This window comes from Cryptomeria japonica, chromosome 11 (assembly GCF_030272615.1).
Source record: "Cryptomeria japonica chromosome 11, Sugi_1.0, whole genome shotgun sequence".
Taxonomy (NCBI): domain Eukaryota; kingdom Viridiplantae; phylum Streptophyta; class Pinopsida; order Cupressales; family Cupressaceae; genus Cryptomeria; species Cryptomeria japonica.
The window spans coordinates 197,093,998-197,114,327 of NC_081415.1; the positions used below are offsets into that span (position 1 = coordinate 197,093,998).

The 20,330-nt window shown below is 34.0% G+C and overlaps 1 protein-coding gene across 1 annotated transcript; it reads left to right on the forward strand.

The window, feature by feature from the left end:
* The first annotated feature begins 7,737 nt into the window (after positions 1 to 7,737).
* LOC131044020 (bark storage protein A) lies at positions 7,738 to 9,641 on the forward strand. Its single transcript, XM_057977283.2, has 6 exons — positions 7,738 to 8,170; positions 8,303 to 8,370; positions 8,450 to 8,608; positions 8,705 to 8,926; positions 9,018 to 9,206; positions 9,301 to 9,641. The coding sequence occupies exons 1-6, from the start codon at positions 7,864 to 7,866 to the stop codon at positions 9,484 to 9,486; spliced, it is 1,131 nt and encodes a 376-aa protein (XP_057833266.2). The 5' UTR covers positions 7,738 to 7,863; the 3' UTR covers positions 9,487 to 9,641.
* The last annotated feature ends 10,689 nt before the right edge of the window (positions 9,642 to 20,330 follow it).

Here is a 20,330-nt window from a genome sequence, read left to right on the forward strand (position 1 = left end):
AGTCTTTCGGTTCCTTGGAATTTCCTTCATCATTTCTTTCTGAAAATTCATCAACTTTCACATTTGCACTTTCTACTATTTTGTTAGATGATTTGATCAGACATTTAAATGCTTTGCTTCTAGAAGAATAACCTAGAAATGTTCCTTCTTCACTTTTCTGATCAAACTTGCCATTTCTATCATCTTTGTGAACATAGCATCTACTTCCAAAGATTTTAAAATAACTTACATTAGGTTTCTTATCATACCAAATTTCATATGGTGTCTTCAAAGTACCTTTCTTCAATTGTACTCGGTTCAAGGTGTAAACTGATGTGCTTATTACTTCTCTCCAAAATGTTTGTGGCACCTTCTTTTCAATCATCAGTGTTCTAGCATAGTCCACAATAGATATGTTTCTTCTCTTAGCTATTCCATTCTGTTGTGGAGTTCTCGGTGCAGAGACTTGTCTTTTAATACCATGATCATTGCAAAATAAGTTGAACTCATCAGATGTGAACTCTCCTCCTCTATCTGATCTAAGACATTTCAGTTGTCTTCCTGTTTCATTTTCAACTCTTGCCTTGTACCATTTAAACATTTGAAAAGCTTCTGATTTTTCTTTTAAAAACATTACTGACATCATCCTTGAATAGTCATCCACAAATAATATGAAATATTTATCACCATAATAACTTTGAACTTTCATAGGACCACAAAGGTCAGTGTGCACTAGATCTAAAATTCCCTTAGAAGTGTAAGACTTACTTGTAAAGCTTGATCTTGTCATCTTACCCATCTGGCATCCTCGGCACATAGCATTCTTAGGTTTTTCAAGACTCAGTAGACCTCTTACTCAGTGCTTCTTACTTATTTTGATCAAATTATCAAAATTGACATGACAAAACCTTTTATGCCATAACCAGGTATCATCTATCTTTGCATACAAACACTTGTTACGAGTTGAGTCAAGGTGAAATGTGTTACCTTTTGTTTGTGTCCCAGTCGCAGCTAATTTTCCATTCTTGTCATGAACTTTGACAATTCCTTTCTGAAATTCTATTTGGTAACCTGTGTTGTTTAGTTGTGCTACACTCAACAAATTGTATTTCAAACCTTCAACCCAATAAACATCATTGCATCTTGCATTATCAAGAAGTGTTATAGATCCTTTACCTTTCACCGGACATGGTGCATCATTACCAAATCTAACATAGCCTCCATCATAATCTTCTAATATAACAAACTTGTGTTTATCTCTTGTCATATGATGTGAGCATCCACTATCTATAATCCAAGAATCATTAGTGTTTATGTGAGATATTAGGGATTTTTTTTCATACCTTTCTTCATCTGATCCATCTTTGATAGCCACATAAACTACTTCCTCTGTATCAGTCTCTTCTCATTTATCATCATTGGATTCCTCATCAGCTATTAAGCATGTATTTCTATCTCTTCTTCTGAAGTCTCAATGTCCTCTGTAATGATTATCTTTCTGTCTGTCATCTCGGTAATCTCTCTTTTCAGTAAAATCTTTGTCAGGGCAGTTAGAAGTCATATGTCCTATTTTAGCACAATTGAAACATTTCAAAGGTAGTTTTCCTTTATACTTACCTTTGCCTCTCAATAACCTTTTGGCTAGTAGTGCTTCAAACTCTTCTTGCTTTCTAATTTCCTCATACGGTTTGTGTACTTCTTCCATGTTCTTACGAAATCTTTCACTTGCTCCATTGTGATCTCCTTCAGAGTACTTATACTTTCTTTCATTGTAATCATTAGATTCATCAAGATGAAAAGAACTAAATGCAGATTCAACTTTATTTACCAAAGAACCACTGTTATCAAAATTACTTAAGTCAAATGCATGTAGCTTACCAATAGTAGCATCTAAAGAAACTAGCATATTAGGTACAGACCTCAACTCATTGATTGCAGAGACTCGGATTGCATAAGCTGGTAGAAGGGTTCTCAACAACTTACTTGTTATATCCTTTTCTTCAATAGTTCCACCTGCTCCTTTGATTTGATTGACAATCTCCTTTAGTCTTGTATTGTACTGAGTTATGTTCTCACCTTCATTCATCCTCATAGATTCAAGTTGTCCTCTTAGACTATCTACTTTTGCTCTTTGAACATGTTCATCTCCTCCATATATTGATATGAGCTTATCCCACATTGCCTTTGCATCATTGTAGCCTTCTAGATCATTAAACTTTGAGTCGGTCAATGCAGATGTTATTTCAATCAGTGCTTGAATATGTTCTTGCTTTGCCTTTATCTCTTCCATAGTCAATGGATAGGTGCTCGATGTAACAAAATCATTCCCCAGATAGTATACAACATATTCTCCAACTCCTGATAGATGCAGCTTCATCCTTTTCTGCCATGTAGAGAAACTTGACTTGTTCAGCTTCGGTGCATCCCTCTTATACATCCTTGGATCTTTAACTCAAGTGCCTTTAAACTTTTCTTCCGGAGTCCAAAGCTCTGATACCAATTGATAGTTCTGATACTTAATATAAGTACAGATCCAATATACAACAAGATGAGAGGGGGGGATGAATCATACAAACTTAATCTTCTATTAAAACATCAGATTCAACCTCGGTAACATATACTATGGTAATATATAACCAAAATTGTTAAACATGCAAACTCAAAAACATATAAACATCATAAACCTCATAACACCAAATTTAGCGTGGAAACCCAAATAGGGAAAAACCACTGTGGGATTTCAGACCCACTAAGAAATATACTCTTCTAGAGTATGCTCGGTTAAAAGCAAATCCTATTAAAGATTACAAACACATTGCTAGATGTGACCTGGTTAAGGGATTTCCCTCAGATCTGTTAGGATCTTCACCTTGTTAGAAGTGACCTTGTTAAAGGATTTCAAACACTCAATCAGAATGCCACCTTGCTAGAGGGTTTTACAAATAAGGTTGTTAAGTCCACTTGGTTAAGAGATTTTCTGTCACTTTCTCAAAATAACAGTAATAAAAATCTATCTGTAACTTCACATCTAAAATGCTAAAGCAGATTCCTATTTGTTCAATACAATCTAGACATAGAACTAATCTTGTCTATCTGTTGGGCTTCTATACTCTATTATTCAAACAGGTCTTCAAGCTTATGTGCTCGGTAATCACTATGTAGTATCCTTGTGCATACACTTGCCTGCATACATTGTTTATCAACAATTTCCTATTTATAATCAATTAGGTAATCGCTTAATCTCCTTGATCACATTTCCCATGATCAATCATAGCCATCAGATCTTCAATCTTGTCTAGGTTCAATGCATCTTTCGATCTGAAAACATTTTACCCTGCCTTGGAACTTGCATGCATTTCTTGGAACTTGTGCCAAGGTATTGTGGTTCAATCTGCACTGTAGATCTTCATGCCGACTTTCCATTGCCTTAGATTCATTAACAAACTTCATCCACGGCTCACCAATCATTTAATTAGTTCTAGCTCATCAGCTTCCTTCATTAAATAACGCATGCAAACATTTAATGCATTCTGTTATAGCTCGGTTACAACTCGGTAACAACTCGGTTATAACTCGGTGAATACTAAACTTCACTCGGTAGACATTATGCCTTCATTAACCGATAGCAATAACCTTAGGGTTTACCGACTAGGTTCCTTAGGGTTTACCGACTAGGTTCTTTGCTTGGTAACATAGTATAGTATTATCCTTACAATTTACAACATATGTATGATGTTAAAACAATCTAAACATCATGATCTCATCATTTTCTGACTCGGTAGTAGTAGTTGCCCATTGAATACCTTATTCATCCCCTTATTCATCATAATCTTTCCTGTGTCTTTTACCGACATCTTTATACTTTTTTTAAATCATACTTCTCAAGATATGGCAACATCATACTGAATTGGAAAATGAATTTCTTGACATCAATGAAAAATTAATAATATCAAGACAGTAAACATCTTTAATCAGTTATATCAATAATCATCAACAACCTTCTCAATATCCTTATGAAATGCCAACAATCTTTCATTGTCTATTATAATGCAATATTGCCAACAGATGCTAGGTCTATAAATCATAATCACTAAAACCTTAGAAGTAGTCTATGTCATAAAGCTCATAGATAAGCTCCATAAAGCTTTGACAACCTCAAGAAAACACAAGAGATAACCTTGACACAAACATTGGTCATTTAAGTTTGATGAATTATTTTTATAAAAATTTTAATTAAATTCCACACAAGAGACAAGTTCATGTCAAGTTCACCAAAATCTAGAGAAGGAAAAGTGAACCATTACCAAAGGTGGTTAAACCCCTTGAGGACTCACTAACCTCCTCTCCACTCAAAGTAACCTTTGGAGTCCTTTGACCTCCAAGTTACTTAATAAGGATGGAAGTATGCATGAAACTCTTTGATATTAATTTAGATAAAAGTGTTTTAACTATAGGAACCGAAACTATAAGTCACTGAGACCATCTAGTGGACTCTACAAGCTCTCTATCTAAAATGCACGTGTAAGTAAAGGACAAAAGTGTGAAAAATTAGAGTTCCATATAGATGAGACATATAGGTCATACCAAAAAGTTAAAAAGTGGAAATACATAGATTTAAAGTATTAAATGGGATAGAAAAAAAAAGTGGAAGTTGAAACTAATTAAAATGAAATAATGGAAAGACAAAGAAAGGAGAGAGAAATTCACAAGAGGTCTAGAAAGTAATGCCTACAACCAACAAAATGCCTTATTTATCCAAACCCGCACATAGAAGAACGGAGATGAAAAATGTTGGGGCTATGATTTAGAGTTTTTCTATAGTTAGATTCTCATTTTGATGTTTCCACCTCCACAAATAACCAAGATTGTTAGCTTGATGGATAATAAAAGAGATACAATAAAATAAGAAATATAAATGATATACTATTTAAGAGTTGAACAAATACAAAATATGATAAAGTAGAAGTGGGAACTTTCCTTCAACACCAAGAAGCCGAAAGCTTGCTGGAGTGTGAGAAAAGCATCAATTCTCTAGGCTAATCAACAATAAAAAACCTTTATAATAAACTAGATAACTTACGACCATGATGAGAAGCAAGAGAGAGCCAACAAGAGGACAAAATTAATGAACATGGAAAGATAAAGGGATCGAATGGAAAGGCATGAAAAAAATCATAAGCATGTGTGAGCGGTCAAACTAGTAGGGTTTATGTTCCTAGTGTGCCTCCCTTCTCATGTCCACTTCAATCTATAATCCTACTAGGATGTTGAATTTCCTTCTACTAAATGTGTCTTTCGACCATATCTCCCTTTTACTCCTCTCTAAATATAAAAAATTTAGATTTATGATTGCAACCACTCACCAACCCTAACATTCAAACATTAGTGATCCTATAAAAATTTATCATTCTACTCCACCTACCAACCTACATGAAAAGAAGACCACTAATACATAAAATGCTAAGTAATTTCCGTGTGAGATTTTACTTGGATCTAACATCTATCCAAGTACCCTTAAAAACAAACAATTTGGTCATCCATTCAGCCCACAGTAAAGTAGAGAAAACTATCATCAATACAATATTTATGGTTTCAAACCCAAAGTGGTTCATTTCTATACTAGCTAAGGATATACACTTTCATTTTTACCTAAATGCTCATATACAATTGTAATTGACTAAAAGATAGTGGCATAAGGAGAAAAAATTCAATGTTTTAGATTTTTCTCTTGTTTTGGGGGTTTCTCTAGTTGTAACCATGTTTCTTACTCTTTTTTGCCTGTTTCTTTTTTTTGGTATGCATCTATATTATGTTCTATTTTGACCATGTAGACTATTGAAATAACTATCAATAAACAATATTTTAAAGGATTGTGCAAGGTGGAAAAGAAAATATATATAAGTGGTGATTACTAAAAGAATATATCCAACATTTATGGATCAATTTTGGCATCTTTTTAGAATTTTTAACCCAATATCATCAATTCTTATCAATCTTTAAAAGAGGCAAGCTTTGAAATTATCTCCTTGTGGTTGGCTTTGAAGAATTACAAGAATTTGGAAAGGTAGGATTATGCCTAAAATTGATTACTCTTATGGTGTGGGGTTTGTAAAGGGTTGTTGTTAGTTGAAAGTCTCACTCACATTGGTTTTTCTTATCCTAAGTGTCTACCTTGACATAGAGTCAAGACTTTTAATCATCTTTTATGGACATGCCTTCACACACAAGGCAATTGGAAGTAAATTTGTCACTTTTTTTACCTTTCCATCCAAATCTTCCTTCTTGGAGGAATTCTCTTTTTGGGTTTACAACCCAATGACATGCTCACATACTTATAATTTAGGATTTTCTTAGAGTAGCTATTTAATTTTAGCTAGAAAAACCTAGAAAAGTTGTTGTTTTCAATTTTAAATATATTATGTATTGTTCCTCTCATTGTTTGAAAGTGTTACGACATTTGTATTTTTATAGATGGAAGGCAAAAGGGAGAAGTTTGCTATGCGTTTTCAATATTTATAGGGTCTCCACAACCATTAAGGTAGTCTATTGTGTGCTATAAGTAGTGTGCCATGAAATGACAATTTACAATCCACACCTTCAACTCCTCACTAACAATGTCATCCAAATGTAGGGGTCATGCTCCAAGACTAATTTGTGTCTTTTAAAGGCCAATAGGCTAGACATATGTAGAGTGACACTAAGACCACTAGATAGTGTCATTATCATCTTAGCTATACAAGATTTATAGAAAATTATCAAATTATTAACCTAATAAAAAACTCTTAATGAGCCTCTTTTTCTTTATAATATTGTTTCTAAACTTCTAAATTATATTCAGTTTTATTTTGCTGAACTGTATATAACTATTTTTTTTTTTATTACAAACCATATATATTAATTTCAATATTAGAAAAACAAAAAATCTTATGTACATTTTCAATAAATGTGAAACTTTGTATATTAACAATTATTTGATGTCACTATTATTTTATATTGTTTAATTCTTTCATTAATAAATTGGTTCCCTAAAATGTTTTTTTATTATTATTATTTAACAGTTTTGGCTAAATCTGTGTATTCTTCTTTTCTTTCATCAATATTTATTACTTTGATTCAATTAAAAGGAGATAGAAAAGTGAGAACTTTATTTTTGGAGTAAGAAAACAACTATAATATAGAGGAATCTGCAATTTGTATCAGATCTTGTTTGGTGACCATCATCAGAAACGATGGTACAAATACAGCACCCTAGGGTATGCGTGGGCGCTTGACAGCCCTAAATATATTCTTTATCCTTATCACAATTACATGTTGCGCAACTCTATTCGTTATCCCAGATGCCTTATTTTCAAGGGTGAAATCAAAACCAAAAAATCTCCTTCTAGTACACTACTTTAAATAGTTTTCATTGAAAAGCAAACAGATCTTATCCTTGCTCCCAGAAACAGAGGGCACGATGCTTTTTTAACATTGATGCAGAACAGCCAATTCTATAAAAGGATGACACGTTTTGTTTTACACGTTTTCGAGTCCTTCGAGGTTAATGATCTTCAATGGAGTGGATTACATTCATTTAGTGCTTATAATATACATTTAGTAGATTTGACACATTCCATTTTGAAAGATGCTCACTTTGTTTAACTGTAAACCTAAACGAGTAAAAAAGTAAAACTCAAAAAGATAAAAATTGCTGTGTCTGCTGTTCATCAGTATACATCACGCGGAATATGTTGTAAGATATGCTTGGGTGTCCCTTTCTTTTCTTTTCTTCACATGCACCACTCTATTAGGATAAGGTGCGTTTGTTAAACCATACTAATCAATTTCCTAAGAGATTTCTGGATGTGCAAAATCGAGGGTGTTTTTCCCTATAAATAGAAATGAATGAAGAGCTTGGCATTGCAAACCAGCTTAGTAAGTGTGCATCGTAGTTGCTCTAGTCTTTATTTTGCGATGGATTTCTACAAGAATTCATCTGCTTTTTTTCTCTTCTTCTTGCTGTGGATCACTCTTCCTTTCCTCTCTGTTGCTGAAATACCTCGAGAAATTGCTGAAAAGATCGAGCGTGTGAATAGAAAGGGAGAGCTTTATGGCCTCGTTGTTTCGAGCAGAGCTGAACTTGAAGTTGTTCTGGACGAGCGCTCTGGAACATTCCGTCCAGATAGAGAATTACCCACCATAGATATCTCTGGTTTGTTGCAAACCCAATTGACCTCTGTTCTTCCCTTGTTAAAATTTAGATTTGATTTCCCTTTACGGTTTTGGTTTCTTTGCTTCACAACTATAAATTAATGGTTGGTGTTGGGCATTAATTGTGTTGCAGCGCGCAGGTTCCATGTGGGAGAAATTGGAGGGCATAGGAGTCTCGTGGTTATGTGCGGAAGGGGAATGGTATACCCAGATTAAACTATTCCAACAATTTTTTTCTTTATGCTTGAATAATTAATTAAAAAAAAATGTTTTGTTACAGGTGAATGCAGCACAGACAACACAGTTGATGGTGACACTGTTTCGAGTGAAGGCAGTAGTTGAGTACGGAAGAGGATCCAGCGCCAACCCTCGTAAACTCAACATCGGTGACGTGGCAATTCCCCGTCAATTTGCACACACTGGCCTCATCTTCTGGGAGGTGCGTACCCTAATATTTCTTCTTCATTCATCCTCTTAATATCTTGTAGCTCATACAACTAGTTTTTAACTGATTTTGGGTGTGGGATGAAATCAGAAATTTGGAGGCGACGATGAGAGATTCGATCGTGATATTGCAAACCTCACATTTTCTGACTACAATGTTGGAAAATCAAGAGGCCAAGTTGCAAATGAACTTCAGAGTATTTATCCCCAGCGAGAAGAGGTTTACTCAATGAGAGGAAAGGCTGAAGAGGGAAGACGCCAATTCTGGTTGAATGTGGATAATGCTCTCTATACCACTGCACAACAGTTGGAGGTATTTTTTTTATTGTTGCTATCAATTTCATTAACATGCTCTGTAGATAATTGTGGGTATTCTTTTTTATTTAATAACTTTGAATCAACAGAAAGTAGAGCTTGATAAGTGTACGTCAGTGGAAAAAGCGTCTGTATGTCTGCAAGAGCAGCCAAGGATTAAAAGGGTTGAGAGGGGAAGCAGTTCCAACTTTTATGTGAATAACGAAGCATACAGAAACTTTCTCCGGGACCAACTGAATGTGGTCTCGATCGACACTTCAAGCGCCGCAATTGCAATGGTAGGATATCAATGTGGATAAGAAACAATACACCTGTCGGATATAATTTTTTCTTTTAGTGAACTGATTGTGAGTAAGTATGTGATTTGTGCAGGTGTGCGAGAGCGAGAACAAGCCGTTCATAGCAATGAGATCCATCACAGATTGTGCAGGAGGGTGTACTGATGGAAACGACATTACTGTTATGAGGAATTTATGGCCTCACCATGCTCGTAAGGCAATCAATCAGATCTTCACCAACTTCGCTTTCATCGACTCCAATATCCATTCGGTTGCTTAAGACTTAATCCCGTGAAATGGAGATGTATATATATTAAGCTCCAGTGGCTGCTCGATCTATCTATATGTATGTACAATCTATATGAGTGTCTTAGCTGCTTCTGTCGCTGCAGAAGTTATCTTATTACCATAAATAAGAGTGGCTTGTTGTAAACACCTCATCTGTTCTATGACTTACCCTTTTTTGGGGGGTGAAATTTTTAACTAGTAGTATAAATAGTACTTAAATATCCACAAACGAAAACCCCGAAACACAGAGACGAGACCAAACATTTAGAAATTTACACCAGCCAAGCAAGAGCAGAAGATAATTAAAATCCCAAAACCTCGATCTTGCAAACTAACATGGAAAATACAACTTTCAGATTAATTAAGATCTACCTTAACTATTTTGAGATTCAATATGAATGTATTATCAATTGCAACATCGATCTTTGAGCTTTTGAGAGTAAAGGTAAATAATGAGCAGAGATTTATCATCACTATTGTTGCCACTAGGTGATTAACATGCCTACAATGCTTCGAAATCTTCTTGACCCATCTCTATCACGTCATTCTCAGTTCACAAGTTGCCACCAATTTTTGCTTATAGTGATGATAAATCCCACATCAATAAAAGCTTCCACCTCCAAGAAACCCAAGCTCAAGGCCAGCATCAAGGATAAAGTAATGGAAAAATATAACCTGCAACAATCTATGTATATTAGAACAATCAGATCACGATAATGTTAGGATACCTATTGAAAACTATGTAAAGGTTTCAAATTTTTTATAGAAAAAGGATATGATGGCTTACAAAAATAGGGCATTTTAGAATTCCTTCAACCTACATTGGTATTTAAGAAGCAACAAATAAAAGGTGGGATTTGCACCCATGGATCTGATATTAAATGTCCTACACAAGAAGCATTACAAATGAGTCCTACATAAGGATTTGTGGGAATGCTGATTCACTCGCTGCCCCTCCCCCCCCGCCTCCCTCAGTATTTTGGTTTCTTCAACCAATCCAACAAAGGGTTGAACTCTTAAATTGTGAAGAGCTCATGAAAAACAAAACAATATGCCGAATTCTAGATCGTGTCAGTCTTTACCCCTTTCATAGAAAGATTGCACGGAGAGCATGCAAATGTCACAAAAAAAATCACCAAGGGCTTGAAAGATGGAAAAATTCAAATTGAGGGTAGAAAGGTGGAAACTGATGAGAAGCTGATAGGCGAAGTCATTGGTCTGTCAATGGAAGTTGCAAAATTTTACAGAGATAGAAAAATGTCTGACGATGTTGTTAAATGATTTTCCAGAAATGTAAAGGAGAGGGCAAACCTCACCAAAGTGGGATAAAAGCAGCTAAGACACGAGTAACATCAAATCTATTTGGCGCTCTATTCTTGTTGTTTTGATGAAATATATTACCCTTGATGGGAGATACACTAGGGCCTACAGGCATAATTTTGTTTTTCTTAATTATTTTAGGTACAATGTGAATATTTTTTTCCCCTTCTTAATGGCATCCATTAATGCTAGCATTAAGGACCATAGGAAAAAAAAAATTATTTTTCCTTCATGGGGGATTTCTTTTCCTTATCCTTTAGCACATCAAAAACCACCATGCCCCATCAACTAGGGTTCCAGAAGGTGCTAGCAAGTTTGAGGAGGAAGATCATGTTACCCTATCCTCTAATGAAAAAGAATGAAATGTCAACATGAATGAGTCTGATTCTGGGTCGAAGTCTTCTTTGAAGATTGGACACAAAGTTAAACGAGGCAGAGCTTCCCCTAATTCTACCTCATATTTAACTCTTAGTCATCCCACAACTCCATCCCAGAAAAGTCTATCCCGACCCCCTCTAGAAGTAATAGAATACCCTTTCCGAAGGACCTTAATGCCAATTCCTCTTTCCTCAACTTGGAAAGGGAGAACCATGATTATGTCTTAACCATGGCCTGCGATGTTGCGGTGAACAACTCTAGAATGTTTAAATGGGTTTTTCATAAAATCAAGGACATCAATGTGAAACTTCAAGCAATTAACAAGAAATATGATATCCAAGCTATTGAACAATGGACGGTGGACCAGAGACAGTCAATTGTGGATTCCATGCAAAAAAAGGTGGGTATGATAAGTGAGATGAGGAAATATTATGATGTCAAATTATCATAGTTGGAGGACAAAGTTAAGAAAGAGTTTGAGGGAAGATTGAGTCAGATGGAGAATAGGTTTCAGAAAGTCAATGAGAATTTGATTTCCTTGGTCACCTATAGCCACAAAGTGGTGAAGAATTCTACAGAGAGTATAAACACCATGGTTGGAAAGCTTGAATATATCCATCAGGAAGGTGCCATAGTGGATGTCGATGCTTTGGAAAAAAAATAAGAGGAAACGATTAGGACTTGTAAAAGAACCAGAGCAAATATGCAAATCAAGAAATCCAAGAGCTTAAGAAAATAGCTCTTAACATGACTCAATTGGAAACTGAGGCTGCAGACGCCCTAAAAATTTTGCACTAGCTTCTTCCTTTCCACTGTCCTTTTCCTTTCCACCACCTTTTTGCTAGCTTTATGCTTTTTGCTAGTCTTTTGTTGCCTTGACTATAATTCTTTTGTTTTTACTCATGGCATCTTTTTGATGTAGTTCTATGTTAAAGGGTTTCTAGTCCCTTCAAACCCTATTTGTTTTGTAATCAAAAACTTAAATTTTTTTTTCAATTATATTTATGTTTTATTTACTAGTTGTTTTAGAGAAATGAAATATACTCAAATGTAATAAAGTTTTAATTAGAAGTCTTTATTCAAAACAGATCTCATTTTTCAATAATAGAGCAATCTAACACACATATATGTTTCTAAATTTATAGAAGATTTTTCATTTAAAGAAAAATGATATGATAATAGATTCATAAAAAATGTTGTAAAAATTAAAATGATGTTAAAATCATATCGAAACTCTTTAATATTGAAATATAATTAATTTATTTTTTTAAATTAACAACATAATTTATTAATAAAAAATAATACTATACCTACATAATTTTAACAAGCTACTCTATTTTTTTAAAATTCTTCCATACTCCTAAACACTTACAAATTTAACTAAAATTGAATATATCACATAACTTTATTACTCTTGCCATTTCAGTAAACCTGTCAGCCTTACGACCTTTTGAATATGTTAAATCATCGACAAAAGTGTAGAATGCATGCAATCATATAATGTCAGTCGACGTCAATCATTGTTGGCCATTTTTCTTTTTCCTTGTACCTTCCAACTCACAAACAAGATACAGTAAAACAAAGTGAGCATGTTCATGATAAAATGTGTCAAAACCTATTAAATGTATATAATAAGCACTAAATGAAATAGAATGAATTCAATTCATGATCATTGACAGTGACACACATCACTTCAAAGGACTTGAGAACCAGCAAACTAGAACGTGGCATCCTCTTATAAATGGGACGTTCTGCATCATCTCCAGTTTTTAAGAAAAGCATTATAGTTAAAAGAACATCGTGCCCTTTAGCTGGGGACAATGAATAAGATTTATTTGCTTTTCAATAAAATGGATGTGAAGTAATGTACGAAAAGAAGATTTTTTGGTATTTGATTTCACCCTTGAAAACGACGTCTTTGGAATGAATATGGATCAGATTTGCTAAACGGATAAGGATAAGCAGGAGGATAGTGATATTTGTACCACACTGCCCACCTAAACAAGATCTGATACAAATTTCAGACGTCTTTCAATTATAGTTGTTCTCTTATTCCCTAATGGAAGATTATCACCTCTTTTTTTTCATATATTTTAAAGAACGAAGGTTTTATTGATGACTGAATTGAAGAATACAATGTTAACGCAAATAAACACATACAGCAAATAACTGTTAAATATAAAAAAGTGTAACATTTAATTGGAATCAATTTTTTTGTTATAGTAAAATAACAATATGGATAGTTAGTATTTATAATTTAACAAGTAAACTTTAAAATTTCAGGAATTATATTATTAGAAGAATGGCAGACAACCTACAATAATGCTTCAGAAATATTTTAGACTCATCGCTATTACGTCATTCTCAATTCATAAGTTGCTGCCAGCTTTCGTTCATGATGATTCCTTTATACAGTGTATTCCATAGAAATCGACAAGTTTCGATCCATTTAAGGTTTGATGTTGATTTGGATTGTTCAGGGACAAGGCAGCAGTCGACTGGGATTTCATTCAAACCATTTTTTGTACTATCTAATAAATTTTGCATTAATATAAATAAAAGGGTCAAAATGTTATATGGGGTTATAATGTTATATTATAATTGGTTACATTAATGGTCTAAATAGATACCATAACTTATGTATATAGGAACACACATATGGGCATTGTAGTCATTGTTATAACAAGTGGCGAAAGGATAACAAATTTGAAGTGGAAGTTGGAGGATAATCTAATCTAGACTAGTCCCTTACTCAAATGTGGCCAATTCCATTAGAAGCCCCTTCTATTTCAATTATTTCCTCTTTGGATTAAGATGGGTTATATTGGTAAATTTTATCTAAAGTTTTAGCAACAAGACAATGAAAATATTAGCGGTGAAGGTAATGCAATAAATTTTTAGTGTCCATGATAGGATGAATGATTGTTGTAACCAATGCAATGATTTTCTAGTGTCCATGATAGGTGAAGGACAAAATTTTTTAAAACTAATATAGTGAAGCTATGAAATCTATTGTAGTGAACTATTTATATTGTCATAGTTAATGGGTTGTTGTTTGGGCTATTATGTTTGCCCATGTCTAAGTTTCAGTAAACCGCTATCAACAAAATATGATGTAATAGAAAGAATGTTAAAATTATTGCATCATATGCTCAATGTGTAGTTATACATTTATCTTTTATTAATTTGTGTTGAATAATTAATAATTAAATTCTTATAAGAAATATGTCCATAGAAATAAAAATGGAAATCTTTTATACATGTTGAAATAATAAAATAAATTATGACATAATATAATATTTTAAATATATTAAATTTTTAAATGTAAACTTTATTTTTTTATTTATTCATTTAATTTCTCCCAAAAATGTTTATGTAATAACAACGAACCCAAGTCTATAAAAAATGAAGCATCTTTGCATATGTTGAAATGGAACAATTTTCTCAAAAGTTTAAATTCATTTTTAATGTTTTTTTTTTATTGAAGTAAGTGGGGAAGATCCCCAACCTATTACAGATTAGACAACTTACATGAGATCTACAAAGAGAACAATAGGGTTACACCTAGGTAACTTAGAAAATAAACCACATAGCTGGAAAACAACTACAACTTACAGATCCAAAATAGGGAAAAGGAGTTGGCCAAGAGGAACAATCAGAGATCTTTGAGAGGGAAGATAATGGCCCTTTTTCTTTCTCTATACAACATTTCAAGAAGAATCCTTAAGAGGAGAAACAAAAGGAATGGTGATGTTTGAACCAACTGACACAATAGTAGAGTCTAAGAGAGGAGCTACTGAACCTAAAAGAGGAACCTGGTAGTGCATGGAAAGGGAATTAGGACTAGGGACGAAATTAGTCCCATACTCGTCAGAACACCAAAATGAACTAGAGGACCATCTATGACAGACACCATCAAAGGAGTAGGAGCAACAAGAGAATGGGAAGCTATAGTTGGAGAAATATGGGACACCTAGGCAAGAGCCATAGGGGTCAAAACATCATGAACTATAGAAGTTGGGGCAGTTGATGAAGAGGGGGGTTTTGATGCTAGAGAGGATTCTAAGTTTGAGAGTAGTAGAAAGACATAAGATGGTGCCAATCAACATCCTTCCACTAGGTAGGAGAGGAATTTAGATAAGACCATGAGGACAAGAAGAGGCTAGGTGCACCATATCAAAGCAGTGACAAGATATGAATGGAATACCTTCATATTCCAAGCACTACCTCCACTAGAGATCATCAAATTTAAGACATATCTTAATAGGAAGGGGTTTGGAGAGGTCTAAATCCACCAAGATTCTCATGATGCAGGTATAGAAAAAGAGACTAGTATTAGGGTTAGCTTTGATAAAGTGGCCTAGTTTGTGGCTAATGGAATTGTATGTATTAATGCACCAAAAGTGCAATGGTAGCTAAGGGAGTTGCACCCAAGTAGAGGAAATATCAGCAAAATCCATAACGAGTTTAAAAGATGGGGTCCCAAGGTGTAAAGATAAAGCATGAGAGTCAAATTTCTATAGGCCCATAGAAAGGAAAACATCCCTGTCATCCGTATTATCATAGAAAACAACAAAGAACCCTCAAGCGTGAGGATAAATCTTCATCTTATCTAGCACCAAAGGGTTCCAATGTGTAGATAACTAAGAGACGGGTGATGATATAGATGGTCACAACTAATTGAATGTTTCAACTAGTGCAATTTTTTTGTAATAAGGAATGCATTCTAAAACCTTCTTGCCAAGAAAACCTTTGGAACAAAGGAGGAGCATGGAAGGCATTTTGTTGGGGGATTTGAAGGACTTGATAGGGACTTTCAGAGCAGATCAAACATTCTTTCAACATTTTTGCATTTGTTTGCATTTAAATCTATAAACTAGTATATTTTGAGAAATAATAATTTGAGCAATCATTGGTAATCGATCCACAATTTTCTCTAATTTTCGTCCAAATTTGGTTTCAAAATGTTATTTATTAGCTCAACATACCAATATTTTTTATTGAGCTACCTATTTTTAGCATTGATTTGATCTCATTTAGAGTTAATCTATAATTTTTTATAGTTTTTTATTGGAATTTGATGTTGACCAACAAATGTTTTGCTCAATTTCCAACTATTTTGTCATTGGCATTGATATGCCTTATTTGGCTACAATTCACCCATTCCTAACATCTAATTATTTTTTGGTGCAAACACATAGTACTTTGGCATTGAATCACATTTATTAGCATCAAACTATTAATTTTGTGTTTAGTCAATCTGAGACTTTATTCGAGGCATATTTTATTCTTGTGCTATTTTTTCACATGTTATTGGCATTGTATATTGTATGGACCATTGGAAGACATCATTTGAAGGTGTCAGTCTCTCCTATTTTCTAGCTACTAAAGATACAAATCAAAGGGGTCTAACTCACATTTGACATATATGTGTTGACCTCTCCTTTTTTTTGGTAGTTTCACATTCTAGTGGCTTGATTTGGGCACAATTTGGAAAGCTTGAAGGTTTGAAAATTTTGGGTGGTAATTATTTAATTTCAAGTCTTCAATCTATACTTGATTAGTTCTTTTTTGAATGACGACCTATTTTCATTAAATTGGCGTTGCATTTTAATTTTAATTACATATGAATTTCAATTGATTTTTTCTTTGAAATTTAATGGCTAAAACTTTTCTTTGGGAAGGAGGTGTGTATGGTTGGGTGTGACTTGCTTTCAAAATTTTGCCTTGTTATCACTGGTAGAGAATTCTATTTAGAGTCATGTTTTTTATCTTAAGTTCAGTTAGTCGTTCTTTAGTTGAGCTTTATTTAGCTCCTTTATGATTTTTTAGTTCTTCTAATTGTAGATTAGGGCATCTCTTTTCTTTTATAAAGAAAGTCATTATGTATTGTTTTAGTCATTCTGTAATATTTAGTTTTGAGGAATATAACATATCTTTCTGACTGCTCTCATTTGTGAAAGGTGTTCTTTTTTTGTTGTTTGATCTTATAGGTTCTTCTATTGCAAAAGTCAACATGGTATTAGAGCGGGATTTGATAAACCCCTTCTCAAGATTTGAGGGTTTCTTTTGTTAGAAGCATTATAGGGTAACCAAATTTTCCTTCTTATGTGGATATGGAAGTGAATTTTTTTCATTCTTTTGGAGCAAAATAAGCCTCACCATTGTGTTCACAATTTCCAAAACCTACAGATTAGCTATCATTTTGTCGAAATTTGAGCTATTCAGTTTTGGGTGAATTTTACTATGGGCAAAATAATTGAGGCGAAATCTAGGGATCATAAAAAAAATTGGGTACTTTGAAGAGAAATTGATGTCACCAACATGCGCACATCAGCGAAAAAACCTAAGATCACTTGTCCAAATGCCAATTTTGGTGAGTAGAAAAATTTAGCTATTTTTTTAGGGTCTAAATTTTGTGCATGAATTTTCATATAGTTTGTATAGATCTATACAAATTTACCGCTTACATCAACTAGCATACCATTCTGGGTCCCTACTTCAGTGGTGAAAATCCATGTAGAATTTTTTTATAGGTTTATTAAACAATTTTTGCAATTCTTTTCAAAAATTAAAAAGGGCATTAAAATACCTATGTAGGACACTACCTGTTGTACCCTATACCAAACTTGCACGTGCATGATGTCAGCCTCTCATATTGGTGGTGCCTATAAAATTTGGCATGATATCTATTTTTAGTTCTACTTTGGGGAGAGAATATTCAAAGGCATATTTCTTCCAATTAGGAATATTTTAGAAATATTCTCTTTTTGGACCTAGCTTATTTTTTGACCTACTTCTAGTTTTCTGGCCATAGCTTGGTCATACAAAGTCAAAATCATGCAAAAAATATATTATAGGAAATTTCGTTCTGACGCTGATTGAGTGGTGCTACAAACTTTTTCAAATTGTGCTCCAATTTTTTGTACCGGGACATTGAAGTCGGGCCTTAATTTTTGCAGTCCCAGTGCCATAATTTTTTTGCTCACTTCCTAGTCATTTCAATTACATAAGGGTTTGTTTTTTTCTTGGTGTGGGGTGGTCAAATTGTACATTTTAGATAATCATAATATCTCAACCCTATGGATGATTATACTTTTGATGTACACCTTACACCCCATAGTTATCATACTTGGAAAGACTAGTTGACTAGATTACTCATATCCAGAGGTTTGTGGTGTACAATAAATGAGACCAAACCAAAACTAACCAGTCAATTTGAAATTTTCTAGAAAAGAAACAAGATGTGTAAGGATTGGGTTTTATTTCTTTACATGTTTTCAATAGTCTCTTGTTTTACCTTGATTTGTGCACTACTCCTTAGGCCATGTGGACTAAGCTTGAGGATCTTTGTGGGACATTTAATGAATTTAGGGCACAACAACTAGAGATAGATTTCACTACATTAGTACCTGATTTCTCTCCTTTAATTGATTCCTTTATGGAGAAATTCAAGTCACTTAGATATATGTTACGTGATTGTGGAAAGGATAAAACTGACAAAGGGTGCATCTTTATGATTTTGTCAAAGCGTCAAGGGCCTCTTTAGGTCTTCGATTCTACATTTTACTCCACCATGGATGTTATGGGAGTTTCCTTCCTTTGAGGTCTTTTGTGAGAACTTGACATGACAACATGATTTTTTGACTCATCATGATTCACTTTCTAGTTCCAGGTCTCAGTTCTTTGTAGTAAATACATCTATAAGGAAGAATAGAAGAATAAGTTGAGGCCTAAGAGACATTATTCATTGCGTAGTAAGAGTTTTCCTCCAAGCCCACTCATTGGTTAGATTATGTTTCTCCATCCATTAAACCACCTAATATTTCTTCTAAGTATAGTGAGTCTTCCTCTAAGATGAAGAAGATGAATTCAAGTGAGGCTTATATTTTTTGTGTCAAGGAGGTAAATTCAATCACTGAGTGTTGGAAGAGACTAAAGTCTTTAGAGGAGGCCACGCAACAACATCGTACTTCATCCCCTAAGTCTTCTTTCTCATAGATAGCCAAAGGTCATGCTTTTTTTTGCATCGGCCTTTTCTTCACTAGCTACTTGGATATTTGATTCTGGTGCTTCTCACCATAGGACTCACTCCCACAACCTTTTTAAATCTCTTTCAATTTGTGGAAACTTTTTTATCAAAAAAAGGGCCAAAAAAAAAAGATGACAAAGAAGAAATTAAGCAATTAAGAAAGGAAGTACAAAATATGCTTGATTCTGTAAAAAGAGAGCTTTTCATTTCTATAGAAAAAGTGGAGAAACCTTATAGAGAACCCAAAATTCTTGCGGAATATATTTCGACAACTAAAGGAAAGAATTGAAATAAGAAAAATAATGAAAAAAACTATTGAACTGGCTGAAAAGGCAGATGTAGAAAGTATTAAAATAAAAATTAAAGGGCATCTTAACAGAATTGAGAGAGCCTCACAAGAATCGGCTATGCAAGGTAGAGTGCCCCCTTCGAGCTAAAATTGATTATTGTTATTGATGCTCTGCAAAAAGGGAAGGTTAGTCATGATAACAAAACACAAACAAGGAGAAAAGCCAAATTGTTAGTGTCGGAAATCATAAACAAAATACTTTCCCACACAAGCATATCAAAAGAGATACCAAAAGCATGAGAGAATATTTAACTAGGAAAGTAAATATGATGAGGCATCTCCAAATGCCTCCTAACATGTTCTTAGCTCCTTCTCCCTTGTTCCTCTCCTCTCCAAGTTCCAAACTAGTGTATCTCTCAACAGCTTTTTGCACTATGGATGCTTATGGAGGCTTGAGATTGAAGTATTTGCTCTAAATGTGAATAAAAAGCTAATATTAGATACTATTGATATTAAAATGATTTATTTTAAACCAAAATGATAAGATATTAGTGATTTATGCTAAATGCTCTCTAGAAATGCCTATAGATTAAATGTATACAAGTTTTTAGGATTTGGATTATGAAGAAATGGGCTCTATTTATAGGAAAAATGGAGCAATGGATGGTTGAGATTGAGTAATCTCAACAAGGGTCAAGAATATTCAATCCATGTGATGGCTTTCAACCCAATCCCAGGATGACAAGTGTCAATATGAAAGGGGTTGAGAGGAGAGGGAATAAGCATTAAATGCTTGACATGACCTGGGAGTCAACTT